General features: G+C 33.4%; 1 protein-coding gene across 1 annotated transcript in view; it reads left to right on the top strand.

The window, feature by feature from the left end:
- The first annotated feature begins 5,086 nt into the window (after positions 1–5,086).
- stx18 (syntaxin 18) overlaps positions 5,087–18,577 on the top strand; it is a 46,652-nt gene continuing 33,161 nt past the window's right edge. Inside the window, exon 1 of the mRNA XM_088628688.1 lies at positions 5,087–5,330. Within this exon, the coding sequence (XP_088484814.1) occupies positions 5,178–5,330 (153 nt within the window). The 5' untranslated portion in view covers positions 5,087–5,177. The remainder of the gene's footprint in view (positions 5,331–18,577) is intronic.

Raw genomic sequence — 18,577 nt, 5'->3', positions numbered from 1 at the left:
TGCCAGTGCTCATGGATTCATGTATAATATTGAGGACAATGGGACAGAGAGAAGAGAAACAGGACTGGAATAAAGTGGTGGGAATGGGATCTAAAATAGATGTGGTGGGTTTCATGTGCGTAACTAGTTTGAAAGTGTAAGCAATAATAATAATAATAATAATAATAATAATAATAATAATAATAATAATAATAATAATAATTATTATTATTATTATTATTATTATTATTATTATTATTATTATAGTCCAGACACTGCAGCTGGAGTTTGGGCCAGTTCATTGGCCCATTGTGACAGAGATTACCTGAATGGTGGCATACAATTAGCCACATGCCATCATGGGTTTCAGATGGGGCCAGGATACTATTCACTGCCAGCAACATAACTGCAATCAGTCCATCAGTCGATCATTTGAGGCAAATTGTGTTAACTGAAGCCTGCAGTGTAAAAATGTCCACTAGTACACATTTTGAAGAATAAGTGATAAATGAACAAAAACATGTTTTGTCTTGGCACTGAAAGTGAACTGGATTTGTTTGCCAGGCCCAGAAAATACAGGTTCACCTGAAAGCTTTTAAGTTATCAAGCAATTTTTGCCAATAACCCTTATATTTGCTATGTATTATATTATATTATAAATGAATTACAAAAATAAATAAAATACTGTTCCAAACCTTAAAAATGAAAAGGAAGAATGATGTTGTTTTCCATTTACAAAGGCATTTTAAGCATTTTAATTTTAATGCTCTAGACTGTGCTTGTGTTCAGATTCATTTCTATGCTAAACATGTTTATAAATAACACAGAAATTGGTTTTAGTGACAGCTTCTACTACAATCAAAGTAAAGCAATGCTTTTGTTGGAACTGGTGTAAGAAAAAAGGATAATTCCACAGTGCACACCTGATTGGCCTCAGAAAGTTTCACTGGACTCTTTTTTTTACAAGCTGGCGGCATGTGCTGTCTGAAGATGTAATTGGGGGGGTTTGCTTGAGGTCACTGGCTGTCAAATGCCATCGTCATCAGAAATTTCTGTCTGGTACTTGGGCACTGTAACTTGTCAGTTAATGAAAGCTACTTTTATATTCAACACAGGAGAAAACACAGAAATTGTAAGGCTTAGGTGCTGAAGCTGCGAAAGTGGAGATGGAATCACAGAGTTATCCAATACAGAGCAGGGTTTATAATGCAGCATTAACAAAGGAAATGAGAAAACCACACAGCAAATAACAGGCTTTTTATGCTAAACATTAATGCCACTTTTTAAGTTTAGGTACAGTTCCAAGGGACTTCAAATAAATGGTTTTGTAAGAAATATTACATACAAATTACTACATAAGTCTAGACAGGACATTATTTCTTTATTTACGTTGGCAAATGCAGAGTTTGGTTTTAGTCAAATAGTAATTTTAAATATGTATGTTTGGACATATGTAAAAATAAGTAAACGTGTGAACACATAAATATTTATGTAGATTAGTAACCTGTTATCCACTTCCTGCAATAAACAGAAAGAGTAATTAAAATAGAGGCTATATATTGTAAAAGGATACATGTGATTTCCTTTCTATTGCTACTAGAAAGGTAGACAGATGTTTAACTGCTCCTGAAGCACCAAACCGGATTTGGTCTGAAATGGAGCACAACATTTTTAATAATTATTGACTTAGTTAACTATCTAAAAGTAAATGATCATTAGAAAACATCTGTAAAGACTATAATAAAAATGACAATGAAGAAAGTCACACATTATGAATTACTTGAATGAAAACAGCCAGATTATTCCAAAGTAAACCTTTGCTATGAGCTTGTAAAATAATTTGTCTTGTGGTTAAACAGTAATCTTTCATTTAGTTTTTCAACAATACCATTTGTTATTTCTCAATAACAGAAAATAATGTTGAAAAAGAGACACTTTCAAGTGAAAGCAGACCAGCAGGATTAACAGTCGGGCAATTGTTTTTTTCCTTCATTCTTGGTGTGTCTCTTCACTCAGCTATTAAACCTGTAGTTGTGAATTCCATATTCGGTATGAAAAGTTTAGTTGAACAGCCTTTAGATTCAGAAGCTTTGAATGATAAACTGAATGTAATTAACTGTTTATCAACACACAGTTAAATTCAAATAACTGACTTGTCACTCTTTTGTTGTTCATGTTGCTGTCAGGTATTGGGTGTGACTGGAGCAGATATTAGAAACACTTAAGATTAAGTAAATTTCAAGGCATGATTATTTTCTACCAATTGCTCTCAAGAAAATAATAGATGTTATTCCTCGACTGTTGGCAAAATTTTTCCCACAGTCATTTAGGAGAGGATTAATACCCACTGACTGGAAAATGAATAATGTTGCACACATCCATAAAAATAGTGATTATCAGAACCTACTATTTATAATCCAATAGGTCTTACTACAGGTGATCTTATGGAAATGATATTAGAACTTACCTAGCAGATCATATCTGTAGAACCGTAGGGTTTTATAATATAGCAAACAATGATATAGAAAAGGTATGTCTTGCTAAACAATTTTGCTATAACAACAGTAATATATACAGAGAAAATGACATGGTTTATGCAATGTTTTTGGATTAAGAAAATTACTGCAGTATCACAAGGGCCTTTATTATGACCACTTCTCATCCTAATGCACTTTCTGTGGGGGAGCAGAGTGCATTTAAAAGTGAAAACAGGACGTACTTTTCACACAAAGATTTGTGGGAATTTGGTACATATTATCCAGTCATGTTGTAAAAGCCGATACCCTGGGTTCTAGAAACAGATGGATCGGATCCACAATTGATCAATTAATTATCTATCATCTAAATAACACAGATGAGCAGAACGGCCTTGTCTTGTCTGTAGCCTTTGTTTTGTTCTTACAAAATTTTGTGTCACGTTTGACTACATTGTGTCTAACCATGTATTGTATAGCTTTGCAAACGATAAATTAAGGAAAATAATAATAGGACAATAGGGTAATGAAAGTAAGTGAGCAACTAAAGATAACTTTGTGTGTGTGTGGAATTTATTAATGGCAGATTAATGTATTCCTTCAGTAAAAATGAAAAACATCATTAATAGTTTCTAACATACCAGTTGAATATGCATGTTTAAATCAGATTATAGTGTATATATTTATATTAAATATAATATAAATATAAATATATTAAAGCAGTATTGTTTAACTACACTGTCTACAGAGCTGCATAGAGGTCATAGCATCATAACAGAATGATACACAGACTCCAGAGGTGATTATGTTGTATTCATGAAGAATGAAGCGGGAGATTGTCCCTAATACAAGTTCATAGAGTTTTATATATTCTCTTTACCTGTCCATCTCTCATTACACCACTGCAATTCATAAAACACTTAAGATTAAGGACTTGTTTGTACATGGTATTTTGCCATGCCCTGAAGGCTTGCAACTATTCTTGGCTTTGACCAGAAAATGTTATTAAATGCAAAAGCCATACACCAAATAAAATGTAAAGTCAATAAGTTTAAGGTAAGTAGCAACAATCACTCCTTGCTGACAGAACTCTTAGTTTCAATGATTTCTCCATGTTAACTGGTTAGTTGTCAAATATATTTTCTGAACAGACTATATTATTAGTTAGCTACAGTACCATAACAAATATATTACTTTATTATACAGTTTAATACAAATAAATTAGAATGTTGGTGATTTGTAAAGCTTGTTTTTACTGTACAAAAGCAATGAACTATTACATTTCTCTTACTATCTACATATTCATTTCAGGATGTCAATGGTCTTTTTATGCAAAAAGGTGTAATTTTTTTGTGTGGTTTAAGTCACGCAGTTTACCATTACCTTTGTGATCCAAGCTAGCAAATATTTGAGTTCTGCTTCACAAGCCTTTGTGAATCATGCTATGGGCATTTCCTTTGTCATGTAACATTTTATTGTAGGGCATAACTATGTGCAAGCAAACCTTACGACTATGTTTTCCCATGTAAAACCTAGTATTAGAATAGGCAGACTACCCATTTTCCAAAGTTATTTATGACACATAACCACTTCACATTGTAAATTAAGGAGGGCAAGCATTTCAAAGCAAACTGGACAATGAATCCCTCTCATAAAATCTAGAAGTCTGACTAATGCTGATATTCTTGGCCTTCCCTGTGGTGTGTCAATAGCAGATGTTGACAGCTTCAACATTCTCCGCTTTGCTTACTGATTGAAGTTGTGACACTCTTGTGACTGCGGTCAGTCGTTCTTATAAGGAATCAAAATCCAAAAATGTTTTTTCTTGTATGAGCACTGCTCTTATTATATGATGTATGTAAAACATGTTGTGATTAAATTAAGTTCATCCAATACACAATACATTCTGCATATGTATAAAAATGTCTTCAAATATTTTCATTTCAGAGTAAATGTATATATTACAATCTTCTCATAATTTTATAATCACATAATTTCAGCGTTTCAGTACTTTGCTCAAGTTGAGAAAAAACATAAATCGTGCACACACCTCTCTTAACTGCAAACGACATAGGCATTATCACAGTGCACATTATACATTATATGATGCAGATGCAGGAAAATGAATTTGAGATGAAATCAAGGAAAACAAATTAGTACGTTTTAATTCTCTCATACAGTATATTATTCTTGTTTATTTTACCATTAGAGTAAACAACATACATTTTATGTTTAGTTGAGAGTGAAATTTAAGATTGAAAGCATAAATTCACCCCCCATATAATTACATAAAAGAAACCACATCTTAAACATTTTTTATTTGTTTTTACCAAAACTTGTTTCTTACTATTAAATAGCACACGACTTCACACTACATAATTGATTTAAAGAGTAAACTGTTAAACATTTATTTTGAATATGAACACTACGGACTGCATTACACACTCTTAAACCTCCAAGAACCTCAAGTGTGTTTTAATAAATAATTTTAAGTTAGTCTAAAATATGCTTAATGCTTTCAGACTCTATAGTATAAAGAACAAAAAAAAAGAATCATATGGCTCCATCCTGCAATCGGCAAACGTTATGTGGAAGGGAGAAAGACCACGTGTATTGGTCTGTCGCAGAAATATGACGTTAAAGACGGTGACGTGTCTTTGTTGACAGCCGATACAGGGGTTTTGCTTTAGTTTTCAACGTTTGTGAGAAAGGCATGGTTTAGAAATGGCTGTTGATATAACGTTATTGTTCAAAGCGAGCGTAAAGACTGTTAAAACCCGAAATAAAGCCATTGGGGTGGGATTCGACAGTACAAAAGATGACATCCTGAAGAAAACCAGACTTAAGAGTGACTTCTCCACAAAAGCTAAGGAAGTGGTGAGTGCAATTACAGTCCAGAAATAAGATTCTGGGAATGCAAACATTTATAAACCGTCTGTTTTACAGAGAGTTTAGTTATGCAGATTACAGTTATTTTTCATTGACCGAATATGTAAGGTGTTTTAAATCGGAATGTAGCACCTACACATTTTCTTCACAAAACTGTCGACTTTCTTAATAAATCTCAAATAAATACATTCTAAAAGTGCTATATCATAATGCAATAAGAAGTTACATAAATAAATTATCTTCATTTTCCATTAATTTTGGTATCCAGAATTTCTACTCGCCTTAACTTCAGAAATGTATAAATGCAAAGTCTGTTTGTCATGTTGGCTCCATCATATGGAGCCAACATGGCGTCAGTTTCAATAGCGATATGCTCATGATGTTTTTTTTTAATGAAAGAAAGCGTGGGATTTTTATACTAGATGCACATGTCGAGGTTAAGATACACATCAAGGAAAATGTAACTATGAATATATAGTCTTTCTGAAACTGTTTCTTTACCTAATGTGAAACCTTCCGATGTATCATCAATCGTAACTGAAGTTGCTGGTACTTTACTCTGTGGTACTGCAGCAGTACTTACACATTGTAAACAGTGGAGGACTGCAAGTAGTGACGGACCCGGTAGATGGCATTCTTTGCTCTGGAACAGAAAAATACAGTGCAGTCCTAGTGTGGTGACAGAGGATGTGTATTGTGAGGGTACACTTGAACTAAGGTACACTTTAAAATGGAGCCTGGCATGCAGATACCTATGGTCAAATACCAAGCATTTCTCAGAGGCTCAGGTGTTATTAAACCTTAATAATTACCTTCAGTATTTTATTCTATAAAAATTGAATTTTCATATTTGACTTGCTGATAGCATTCTACTGCATCCTTTGCTGGAATATGACCTTTTTCTGTTACAACAGATTCCTGGTTCATAAAGACCTTCTCACCACACTACATTTACCCGAAATGTATCTGAACATCTAATGTCACAAAAGCAGAAAAGAAACAATTTGACTGTTCAGACTCTTATTTAGCATTATGAAAGATTTAGCCAACAACTTAATTTGATTGTTTTTTTAAATAATACAAATATGATGTAAACCTTAAAGTGGTGGTAAATTATAAATGAGCAATGTTACTGATCAGAGGCCCAGCTAGTTTCTGTCATGATGCATGAGGCATAATATGAGTCGAATCATGTTAAGAATCTGTCCTTTTATTCCAGACAGCTCTTTTGTCTAGAGCTCTTTTAACACCGTGCTTGTAATTTTCAATTGTTTAATTGGATTAGGTTATTTTTTTTCTCTCATTTGAGAATTTACCATTCACTTATTCTGCGTTACTCTTTTCCCCATAGACATTTACTGAAGGGCATTTAACATGTTTATTTTATCCTATTTGGTTCGTTTAAAAGTTAAGTAAATGCTTTTTTTTAACAATTCTGGATGTAGTCCTTGTTAATTTTGAAAGATACTATTTGGACTATGAAATAACCAAATATCCTTATCAAAGCTGCAATTCATGGTTTTCCCAGGAATCTTAAATATATATATTTTTTTATTCGTTCAGTCCTTGTTTGTCAAAAAGAGGAAATTGTAAATTCTTCTGTTCTTCACCATTGCATACAACCCAAGTGAAATTTAATTTAGAGTAAAGTTAAAGACAAGTGGGATTCTTTTGTTGTGTGAACTCGTATTTCCCCAAGAGAAAAAAAAAACCTTTTTCTTTTCCTTTTAGTGCCATATTCCTGCACTGTCAAGTTATAGTGACTTCACCTTGATGCAACATCTGAGTGTAATTTTTTTTTTATTGGAACCGTATTTTCTGTGCCTAAAACTTTTGACAGATAGAGCCTCTTGAGCTCTCTAACTGTTCAATGGGACAATTGTACAAGGGGTATTCAATTGTTGTATAGTTGCACTGTTAAAACATCAGCTGTAGTAGATACGACCAGTTAGAGAATGCCTAAGACATTGGAATTGTGAAGAGCCAAAATCTAAAGAGATCTTTAACGGAAGAGAAATGGAAAATTGCAGGAAGATCCAACATCAATAAACTACACAATAGGAAGCCACTGGTAACATGGAATTCATGATTTAACATTCAATCAATGAATAAAAGAGATGAAAACACATGAATTAAATGCCATCAAGAGCAGGGCATTGCCGTGTTGCATTCTGAATGTGAAATGCCTAGAAATCCTATGCAAGGAGGTTGATTCAGCTGCTGGTATCTGTCTCCCTTGTAAAATTGAAATTGTTTAATTGTCAGTTCTTAGTGTTTTGCCCATGTAGCATATCAATCAATGTTTATTCTATCAATTTCTAGACGTCAGCTGACATTCTGTGCGGTAAATTTGGCCTTATTCATTAAGTGCTTCTTTCTTCCATCTGTGTTCTGTTGAAGCATTTCAGTCTTCAAAACAGCTGAACCGGTGGCACCAATGTTTTTAGAATAGTGGAAATCTACATAAAGTTTATGAAACCTTGTATGCATTTCAGTATGAACATTAGGTTATAGGCAAAGTTTAAAAATAAATATTTAAGAAAATAATTGTAATGTAAACCAAAGATTTTATTGCCGTGAATCGAAATTTCTCCTTTCTCTTTAACAGTTAAGAAGTTCTTAGATTTTTTTATTTTGCCTCTCTAAATATTTCAAAATGTATAGTTATGAAAACAAAGGACAGTAATGTGTTTTTATCTTCATCTTGAATAATACAAAACATGAGGTACTGAATAAATATTTTCATACCTGTTTCCTAAAGAATGCAGACTGTTTGAAATCGGCTGAAAAATACTATATATAGTGGTTTCAATATAGTATTAAAAAAATCATATTTTATGAAATACCATTTCAGCAGATTGGTGAGGGGCTGTTTGTATTACATTATACCTATTACAGCATATAAAAGAAAAATGCATTTCTCTTTTTTCCAGCATGTGTGCAGCTGGAGGGAATTTTGTTATGAACTGTGGTTTTTGCTAAATGTTTTGATGGAACAAGTTTGAGGGATGCCATTTCCAGCAAAATTACAGGAAGCCATGGGGGGTATACTATTAAGGGCTATAAACTCACAGTGATGTGGTGAAGAGTAATACAAAGAGTGGATTTTGTAGCTTAAGTCATATTTTGTTACATGCTCAAAGGTTTACTTGACTATTGTGTGTGTGTTATTCTCAAATTATAATTCTCAAAGGGAAGATGCACTTAAAACAAACCGTTTGCTTTTAGAAGTGAATAAAAAAAGAGCAGCTAAAGTATGCAGAAATTTTGGAGGTAGTGAGTTTTTAATTTATTAACTGAAAATGGATACTTAGAGAAATGTTAAAAAAAAGGTTCTGAAACACTATATTGGCCGACTGTCTCATTCACAGAATTCCCTTTTTTTGACTTGGGTTTTCTGGTCCAAAACTTTAATACATTTTCCCCTTCATGCATTACTGTTGGACAGGGAACAAGAAACAGTTCTAGTTTTGCATTGACAATTGTAGCCACGTAGTATATTAAATTGCAGGTCAAACGTTCTGACCTCTTATTGTTTCTGTCCTATAGGATGCTCCCAAAACCTTTGAAAGATGTTTCTATTTCTTTTTCATTATAGTTGTCAAATTGTAGAAGAAAATACAGTCATGGTTGTGAACAGTAATGCTGCTTTCTTTGGTTATTATCAAGTAGTTTTCTGCACCTGATTAGTCTGATGAGTGGCTCTCTGCCCGAGACACCCTGGCCGTTCTGAAGAGACGCTTGTGAGTTAAAGCCCTTAGAGCATAGTGGTTTTTAACTTCTTTATTTCAATCTGCAAATTTAATATAACAACTCTTGGCAATTATGTTTCTAAAGAGTTTAAGTAATTATAGAATTGTTCATTCATCTAGTGTTGGTTAATGCATTTTCACAGTCTTAATTGCTAATTTCATTGATTATAAACTAAAGGTTTAAGGTCTTCACAGTTTTCAGGGTCTTCTAAAATAATACTGTAGTAATTATTATGTCAGTATGCTCTCAATTGAAGTTGAAATATTGTTTTAAATTAGGAAATGTGAAGAGCATGAGTAGTTCTGTGTGACTGTACGATGATGACTATTTCATAAGAGATAATATTATCCTGGGGAAGTAGTAAAGACAAGAACTATCAAACCACATTTGCTCTTAAAATGTACTGTTTTCCTGCCATTTTGGTAAAACACTGTATTTAATTTCATAATTAAGGCTTGTTTATTCTTCTTTAAAATCCATATAAGTATACTGTTATCTCAAAAGAGGAGTATTTCAAAGCTCTTTATAGTTTCTAGATCATTTGGCTAATATGCTGCTTTTTTATTAAAGAATGCACCAATCTACATAAATCTGTACAATACTGAGAAGGAAACATGTTCCTTTTTTTTTAATCTGGAGGTTTTGAATCACTGAAGTCAGAATCACCAACTAAATTATTTTACGCATGGAAATATCAACCTGTTTATTTCTCTTAAGACATGTTTCATTCATGCCCATTTATCAAGCATTTTATCCTTTCCACAACATATTAAATTTAGAAATCAATATGTGATTTAGTGTTTCCATAAACATATTAAGTTCTATAACATTTTGTTGTTTAGTTCAAACAACAATAAACATTTTTCATACATAAAAGTACATAGCATCAACTATTTTACACTCTGTGTTCTTATCACAAGAAAGTATTCTCACAATTCACAATGTAATTGTTAAATGATACTTCTTGTATAATATCTAAAAGCAGTATTTACCTGTTGAATTGTTTGAAGACAGTTTCTAATTCTTTGAGGCATCTTTCAAAGATTAAACAAAATTCAGTGATTAGCCTAAACCCTTTTTCTTCTTTCTGCATTCCACCAAATTGGCTATACAGTTGTGTTGTGTTGTGATGAAAATTGTCAGAGGTCTTTCAGGTCTGTTATAGAATTACACTTTTTTTCATTTTAAATTAGATTTTCATAGTACTGGAGAAAATAGTTAGCTATTTGTTGTTACACATTTGTAATATTTCTGTATAGGCATTGCTTTTTTTAAATAGATTTTAAAAAGAGTACAAGTTTGTAGTTGCATATGGATCAGTGCAGCTCAGCTCTTGGGATGAGGAGTTAAGAAAATAATCACACTGCAACAGTAGGTATGAATTTCATAAAAGTGACCACAGGGCCTGTTTCTCTACACTGTGATTATTTTAGGTAAATCTGAATTGAACTGGCTCAGATCCGAGAACTCATGCCACTCAAAATTGCCTGTGGTTTTTCAATGTATTCGATTCACACTGTTTTCATCAAACTCTAAATAATAAAACTCTAAAATTGTAAATTTTGTGTTACAGGAAAATAGAGATGAAATCCTTTTAACCATTAGTGGGGAAACAAATATTGTTCAATGAAAATAAAAACCATGCCTAACTACCTTGATGCTGACGACTGGAAATATAACCAGCTTATGGTATCCCTTGTTCCCAGTGTCCTATACAGTAGATACTGTCTGAAATTGCCTGAGAACTGGAAACTGAAATTGTGAGTTTGGAATGTCCCGTACACAATTATATTGCGGTAAGGTTTTGGAAAAATAAAATTAAATTGAAAAAAAACTCTGGAAGCATGATTTTCTAAACATACTGCAATAACATTTTCTTTCTACTTAACAGTTTCTTTAAGAAAGTTGATATTCTCGTGAGGCAGTGATTAAAGGTGAAACATCAAAAAAGAGAAAATATTAAATTAAGCCTTCAGTAACAATGTTGACGGTTTGCTTGTAATGCTGAACAGATGTGCTCTTTTAAAGACTTGTATTTCTTTCTTCATTCCCAGTGACAGTCAAATATCTGGATTAAACGAAATAGATCTTCATAATAAGTTGACTCTTCCAAAAAGAACGGGAAAATAAATTTTAAGGTGCTGACCTGAACGTTTTGATTTACTGATAACATCGATACGCAGAGTGGTAGGGTTTGGAATGTACTGCATGTTGAGATTTAACTCAATCAGCTATGACTGTAGTTCTAAAACACCGTTGATCTCTTGTATTGTATTAGGCATATACTGTATGAGTTAATAAAAGAAGCGCACTTTTGGATTTTAATAAAATTGTCTATACAGCATTTTTATTCAAAAATCACATTAATGATAGTGCAATTAGATTATTCCATTTAACAGTGTAGAAGGTATAGTGATGCAGTCTCTTATCTCACACAAAAAATTCTAATTTACCAAAAAACTTTATTGTACTTATATTCTTATTAGGGAATGACCACGCATTTAACTGATTTTCAACTAGTATGCCTACATCTTTCTCCATTTTGAACAACCACTGAAACAGTATCAAACATCTGTTAACGTAGTTCTTTGCATAATCATGTCAGGAATGTCTTGTAAAGATACATTTTGCATATGCATTAACAGTCTGTTGTTTTTTTTTTAATATATCCTATCCTTTGTTTCAAAGCACTCTGCAGAAGTACAGCAAAATGAGAACAATCTGTATACAATTTAGAATTACAGAAATAAACTCCATGAAGCTAACTTGCATTTGCTAAAGTGTTCAGTGCAAAATATGAAGGATGTCAGGTTAATATAAACCAGAATTACATGCTTAGACCAATGACTTAAGAAGGATTTCGCTCCATGAAAATAATTTAATTTACCAAGATAACAAAACAAACTCATAAAATGAAAATAATCTTAGGTTCACTGTTATTAAAATATTATGCATGTTGGTAGAATGAAAGGTCAGTGCTTTTCAGTTACTGTACCATCATAACAAATCTGCACTTGTAAAACAGGAAATATATTTCAGCATGAAAACCTTTGATTAGGTTTCTGTTTATGTTCAGACAAGCAGACAGTACAGTGAAGAAACATGGCTCCCAAGTAGCTCTTGATAATGGAGAAATATGAACAACCAAGAACCAGAGGATCAAGATGAGAGAAACAGAATTGGGACATCAGTGGGAGCAGTATTGTGAGGAGACTGATCTAGAAGTGGAGTTGAAACTCATAGGATAACCAATGTAGATGTGTTACAGTAGATGTGACATCCTGTTTTCATATGAATTATAGTTCCGGCTGCTTTATTTTATGGAACTTGATGTTTCCTAGTGGAATAAGACGGGAACTTGCAATGCAGTTGGCTGAATCATTCCAAACAAAAAGAGATGTCTTCCAGTGAACACTGGGCTGTGATGCAGTGTTTTGAAGGGGGTAGAAAAAACAATTCACAGATGATAAATGCATGTTGATTTTAAGATCTTTGGTCTCAACAGTCTCAGTGGTGTAGTGGTGTGTCTTTGTGGCTGTTGATTGACAAAAGTCACTTGAAGCTGATGGAAAAACACTATCCTGTCTTGAAAACCCCTTTTTGACCCGCTCAGAATGTTACCAATAAAAAGAACAAAATACTGGTATAGTTTTTAGTAGATTAAGCAATGCATGAACATCAATAGCTGGTTTTGGAAGCCTGTGTACTTCCTGTGTAAGATTATAGAGGTAGGTGTAGTTCACTGACTCTGCAATGCAAAACAAAAATCAGAAATTAAAATATTGTATGTTTTCTTGTGGACAAATTAATAATAATAATAATTGCTTACACTTATATAGCGCTTTTCTGGACACTCCACTCAAAGCACTTTACAGGTAATGGGGACTCCCCTCCACCACCACCAATGTGCAGCATCCACCTGGATGATGCGACGGCAGCCATAGTGTGCCAGAACGCTCACCACACATCAGCTATCAGTGGGGAGGAGAGCAGAGTAATGTAGCCAATTCAATGAGGAGGATTATTAGGAGGCCATGATTGGTAAGGACCAATGGGAAATGTGGCCAGGACGCCAAGGTTCTTTTCGAGAAACGCCCTGGGATTTTTAATGACCATAGAAGGACACTATAAAGTGAAGGACGGCGCCTGTTTACAGTATAGTGTCCCCATCACTATACTGGGGCATTAGGACCCACATGGACCGCAGGGTAAGCGCCCCCTGCGGGCCCCACTAACACCTCTTCCAGCAGCAACCTTAGTTTTTCCCAGGAGGTCTCCCATCCAGGTACTGACCAGGCTCATACCTGCTTAGCTTCAGTGGGTTGCCAGTTGTGAGTTGCAGAGTGATATGGCTGCTGGCCATAATCATCTGGTTACCTGGTAAAGGGGTAAATATATTACTGACCAGACTTTGTAGCCAAAACAAAACGTTTCCCAGCAAGAGAGATACTAATAGACCTCTTTCTTTATAGTGTTCAACAAGTGCATTATTACTCTATAGGACTAGTAGCTAGGGTTAAGTGAATTACTAGCCCTAATAACATCCACAGAGTACACATGGTCCATATCAAGGTTTGACCACACAGATTGACGGTTAGTTAAGTACATAAGGATCTCCTTAGTCATAGTTTCTTTACAAAAATGACTGAAACTAGTCAGAAAACATTGTGATTTAAATCCCTAGAATTTGGGGATTTTCTTTACAGTTGAGTGACGAGATGAATAATTAATTCTGAGAGAGAGAAAAACTCTGCCATCTTAAAAGATAATTTTAGAAAACCCATCAAAGAAAACGGTTACTAAAAAAATCTTTGGGGTTAAATAAAAACTTTAACCCTCCAAGTGCAAAATAATTAAAATGTGATTCATATGAACAAAACAAAAACTATTTAGCGATTCATTCAATTCATTTATCCATTAGAAGATGTTTTAACAGAGGCTTCTGATTAAAAACAACCCGTAATTTAATGGCAGATTATTTAATTTACCTCTAGTGGAAGAGATAGAGACTTGATTTACAGTAAGTTATGGTAACTACTGATAATTGTATGTATTTTGAATTTGCTTAACATCTGTGGTAGAACCCAAACAGAAGTGCCTAGATTGGTTAAAGAACATTGATGTTGTATTCCACATTTTTCCAGTGGAAAAGATAATTATTTGCATAACTCCAAATTTCAAATATTTTATTGTAATACTTTAAGGGTATACTGTATATGCTTCAAACAGTTTTTCTAAAGTCTTTGTATAGATGTTTTTGAAAGAGATTGATATAGCTATATCTAGCATCACTTCTTAGAAACTTTGTGTTTCCTTTCTTCTCTTTTCAGCATGGAATAAACCTATTACTTGTTCCTTTGCAGCTTACGCATGCTGATGCAGCTACCCACCGAAACTAAAATCTTGTTACATGACACCTGCATTCAACAACCATCTTCAAAATATAAATATAGAAATACTGTTATGTAGGGTAGCTGCTGTAATTAAAACATCTTAGTAACAGAATCTGTCATAATCACGTATATGGAAAGTTTTTGATCAGTTACTGTTGATTATTTAGAAATCCTTCTAAATCTAAAATTAGGTATTTTATGTGGTCCATATATAAGAAAAGTTGGGGTTCTGGCATTTAAAAAAAATTATATTGCTACCAATCTAGACTTCCAGCATCATAAGAAAATGCTTTAATGGTTCTGCCAGTTGAATGCTGGAGGTAAAGGTTGGTAGAATATAGCCGTGCATACTTTACTTTTACAAGTTAAAATTAAACATAAAGAGAGAAAAACATGTTTTGCAGGGCAAGTCATGCTTCCCGGGGAGGACTCCCTGTTCACGCTGAAGGATTTGACATCACAATTTAAAACCATTTGGAGTTAAGGGTAGATTTCAATCCGAAGCGCTTCATACTTAAACTCTCAGTCTTGATTGAGGTCTATGTTTTTGGAGTTTTATAAAAGTTCATACTTAAATAATTCAAATGTATTAATTCCCACAGCATTGCCGTTGTCACAGTTTCCTCCCAGCTTTTGAATCTCAGTGACTTGAAACTTCATACGTCACTGAAGTAATGTTAGTAAATTTGCTGAATATGCTTAGTTTTAAATAGATGGTACTTTATTTTTGTCTTACACTTTCAACCATTTTTATACTTAAAGGTAAAGCACAATTGTTCCAAATTGCTTAAAACATCACAATTACTGAAGACATTCCCTTGGGAATCAAGAAACCATTAAACAGATGAAAGAACATTTGGAAAAGTCTGACCTTACAGGCAATCATAAAAATGAATCAAAACAGCCCTTTTTCCCCCTGAAGTGCACATAGTCCATCTGTGTCTAATCCAGTAATTATAGACAGAGTTCAATTACCTTTTCAAACTTGGAGCAGACTGGAGACTGGGCAGTGCACAAATTTAGGGTTTTTGTCTAGACCACAAATTGACCACAGTCTAAAGCTAAAATTTATTTCTAATTTTGTTATTTTTTCTCCTCTGTCTGATAGGTTTGATCGTTTTAAAAGCATGCATTTTGTGCTGTGTTTGACAAGTTGTGGTGTCGCAACCAGCTTTATCATCACGGTTTCGGTTTTCACCCACAATTTTATGTATGTAAATTTGCTTCTGAGAGTATAACAGCTTATAATTTTTTTATTATGGCTGCCTTAAAACCACCTTAACATTAAATGTTAAGTTGTGAACCTGATATCCATGGAACACCATGCCCAGAAACTTAAACATATCGGTCAGACGCCATCAGATTTCAACTACTCGTGTAAAATCATCCTGGGAAATGTAATTGGAGTGTTTTTCTTCATGCTCTATAGACATTAATAAATTGGCAACCTTCAATCTCCTTTTGATGTGTAGTCTCCAATTTGATACCTCAGTGTTTAATTTTTCCAAAGTCTTGTTTAAACAGAGTTTTATAATGGCCGCTATGTTGTGAAAGGTTTATGGAGATAGATAGGAGTGTTCTCTCTGAGGAGACCAGACCTGCTACTGTGCCTGAGTCCCTAATTTGTTATATATTGCACTATTCTTTTAGGCAAGTAAGTTCAAATAAAGATTAAAGATTCATTTGTATATTTGGTAGAGGCTTTTAGGTAAGCCATTATTGAGTGTTGTTACCTCTGCCTGATGTGATTTAATTTTGGGTTGCAGTTATGTGGTTTTGATCAAAATGTGAATTCACTCTTTATAATGTATTCAAGCAGGAAGGGGAGGTTTTTTTTTAATACAAATTAAATTGCTATGTCTGCTATATCTGAAAATTCTCCGCTAGCAAAAGAGCCAGTACATAGATTTTTTTAAATTTTGTTGTTTGAGAATGTGTGTGGAGCTTACAGCTAAAAAACCTAAAAGGGATTCTTTTTGTTTTTCTGGGTGCTGAACCTCCAGCAACACACATTGCTTAAAACAGCCATCGGTGTACAGAATAAGTAATAGGTTTATTCCGTGCTGAAAAGAGAAGAAAGAAAATGCAACGTTTCGCCCGTGAAGGCTCCACGGCTGAAATGTTGTGTTATCTTTCTTCTCTTTTCAGCATGGAATAAACCTATTATTGTTCCTTTGCAGCCTACACATGCCGACGCAGCTACCCACCTGATATACAGAGTATACACAAATAGAGAGCAGAGCACAAATGATCTTTTTCTCTCGTTCCAAAAACCCCCCAAACAAAACAAGCATCATTTAAAAATCAAAAGTGGAATGCATACTTAAAAGTTTAGTAGATGGGTCCTGTTCTCATATGTCAATGTTTAAAGTGAATGAACTTTCAGAAAACACGCAACTTCTACACTGAACTATACCAGCTAAATATATGTAGAACTGAAGTCTTTCATAGTCATAACCACACATAGCATCAATCATGAATTCAGTAAGAACAGTTTGAGTTTCAAAGTTACTTTTATATGTGCCAGTTCCATAATGTTTTCTGAGTGTTTTTCTGATATACAGTATTTGTACTGAAATTGGATGGTGATTTTAAATGCAAACTATCCTGAGATGATATTGCATTAGTCCTACATTACTATGTATGCCACATTACTATAAATATAAAGTTCATTCTATATAACATTAAAATATTCTCTTAGAATAATATTAGAGATGGGAATTTCAGTCAATCTTGAAATTGGTATGGTATTACATTTAAAATACATTTTGCTCATGTGACAATTTTGTTTTCAAGATTTTTTGTAAAGGTTTTCATTCAGAAATGTTAAGGATTCATCTGAATGATAACCACAAACCCATTTCTTCTGTTCTTCTGTTCTGGCAAAGAGGCCTGTTTTTGAACTTTGCTCTTAAATTTTTAATTTAAGCAGAAATCAAAGTATGTGATAAGAGTGATCAGTGATGATATGGCGAGCCCTCGTTTTTAAGGTTCGGGTGTAGGCTGGGATTAGCTAATAATAATAATGTGTGGTTAGTCGGAGGATACAGCTTGTGTATAGTTTGAAAGTTTGGTAAATATAATACATTGTCACTTTAAAGCTGTCCTTTAAAAATGTTGCTTTGAAATACGTTCTCATTTAATAGTGTTTAGTATAGTTCTTTTACCGCTCCTTTTAATTATCTTTAAAGTTTTTAAATGTTTCTTTGATTTTCATATTTTTGAAATAATTAGTAATACATTAAAAGGTATTATGTTACAATTCCACTATTGACTGCTATAAATCCCAGTAGGCCAACAATGCCCTCTAATCTGTGTTTACTAAATATTTTAGTAATATGTTAAAGTTGCTTACTTCGTTTTTTAAAGTAGTAAAAATGTCTATAAATGTTTGTAGTGCTTTTCAACATTTAGCAGTTATTTTTGGATATAAGACTAAAAATGTGCGGGTAGGTGCATGGATTTAGATGGTAAAATCCATAGTTTTAGTTTACTGGACTCTGTAGTAAGGAGCAGTATTGTCTGTTATAGATGAGTGAAAGTCAATTCTTTTTTTTAAAACTAGAACTTGTTTATTTGTGTTTTATACAGAAAATACATTTATACAACAAGTTTAATAGTGTTTCATTTAACACAGTGTACAACATAGTATGAAATGATATTTTCAATTTTGTGTTGTACAGTATACAGACTATACAGTCTCTAAAGAAGACCTACTATATACAACATATATTTTCAGTGATCCCATTATTCCTTTGTTTACCAAGTTGTTATCCAGTTGCTACAATGTAATCAAGGTGTTTAACGAGTTTTTAATGCAATAAACAATATCAACAATTAAATGTAATTTGAAAACATCTAATGTGGTAATGACTAGAGAATACATTTTTCAGTGTGTGCAGTATATCTGTATTTAGGGTTATAAGTAAAGGAAGAGATCTATTGCAAATGAGTGTGTCTTGAGTTTTGTAGTGAGAAAAATTAGACACGCTAGACATGAGAACTTTTGAAGTCTAAGGTAAGCATGTGATTATAGCTCGTGTTGAATTATCTTTTCTTCATTTAAAGTTTTGCAAAGCTTTTTTCTTC

This window comes from Lepisosteus platostomus, chromosome 1, assembly GCF_059453375.1.
Source record: "Lepisosteus platostomus isolate fLepPlt1 chromosome 1, fLepPlt1.hap1, whole genome shotgun sequence".
In the NCBI taxonomy this organism is placed as follows: domain Eukaryota; kingdom Metazoa; phylum Chordata; class Actinopteri; order Semionotiformes; family Lepisosteidae; genus Lepisosteus; species Lepisosteus platostomus.
Note: the sequence above shows the minus strand (reverse complement) of the source record. Positions and strands in the feature narration are given on the sequence as shown.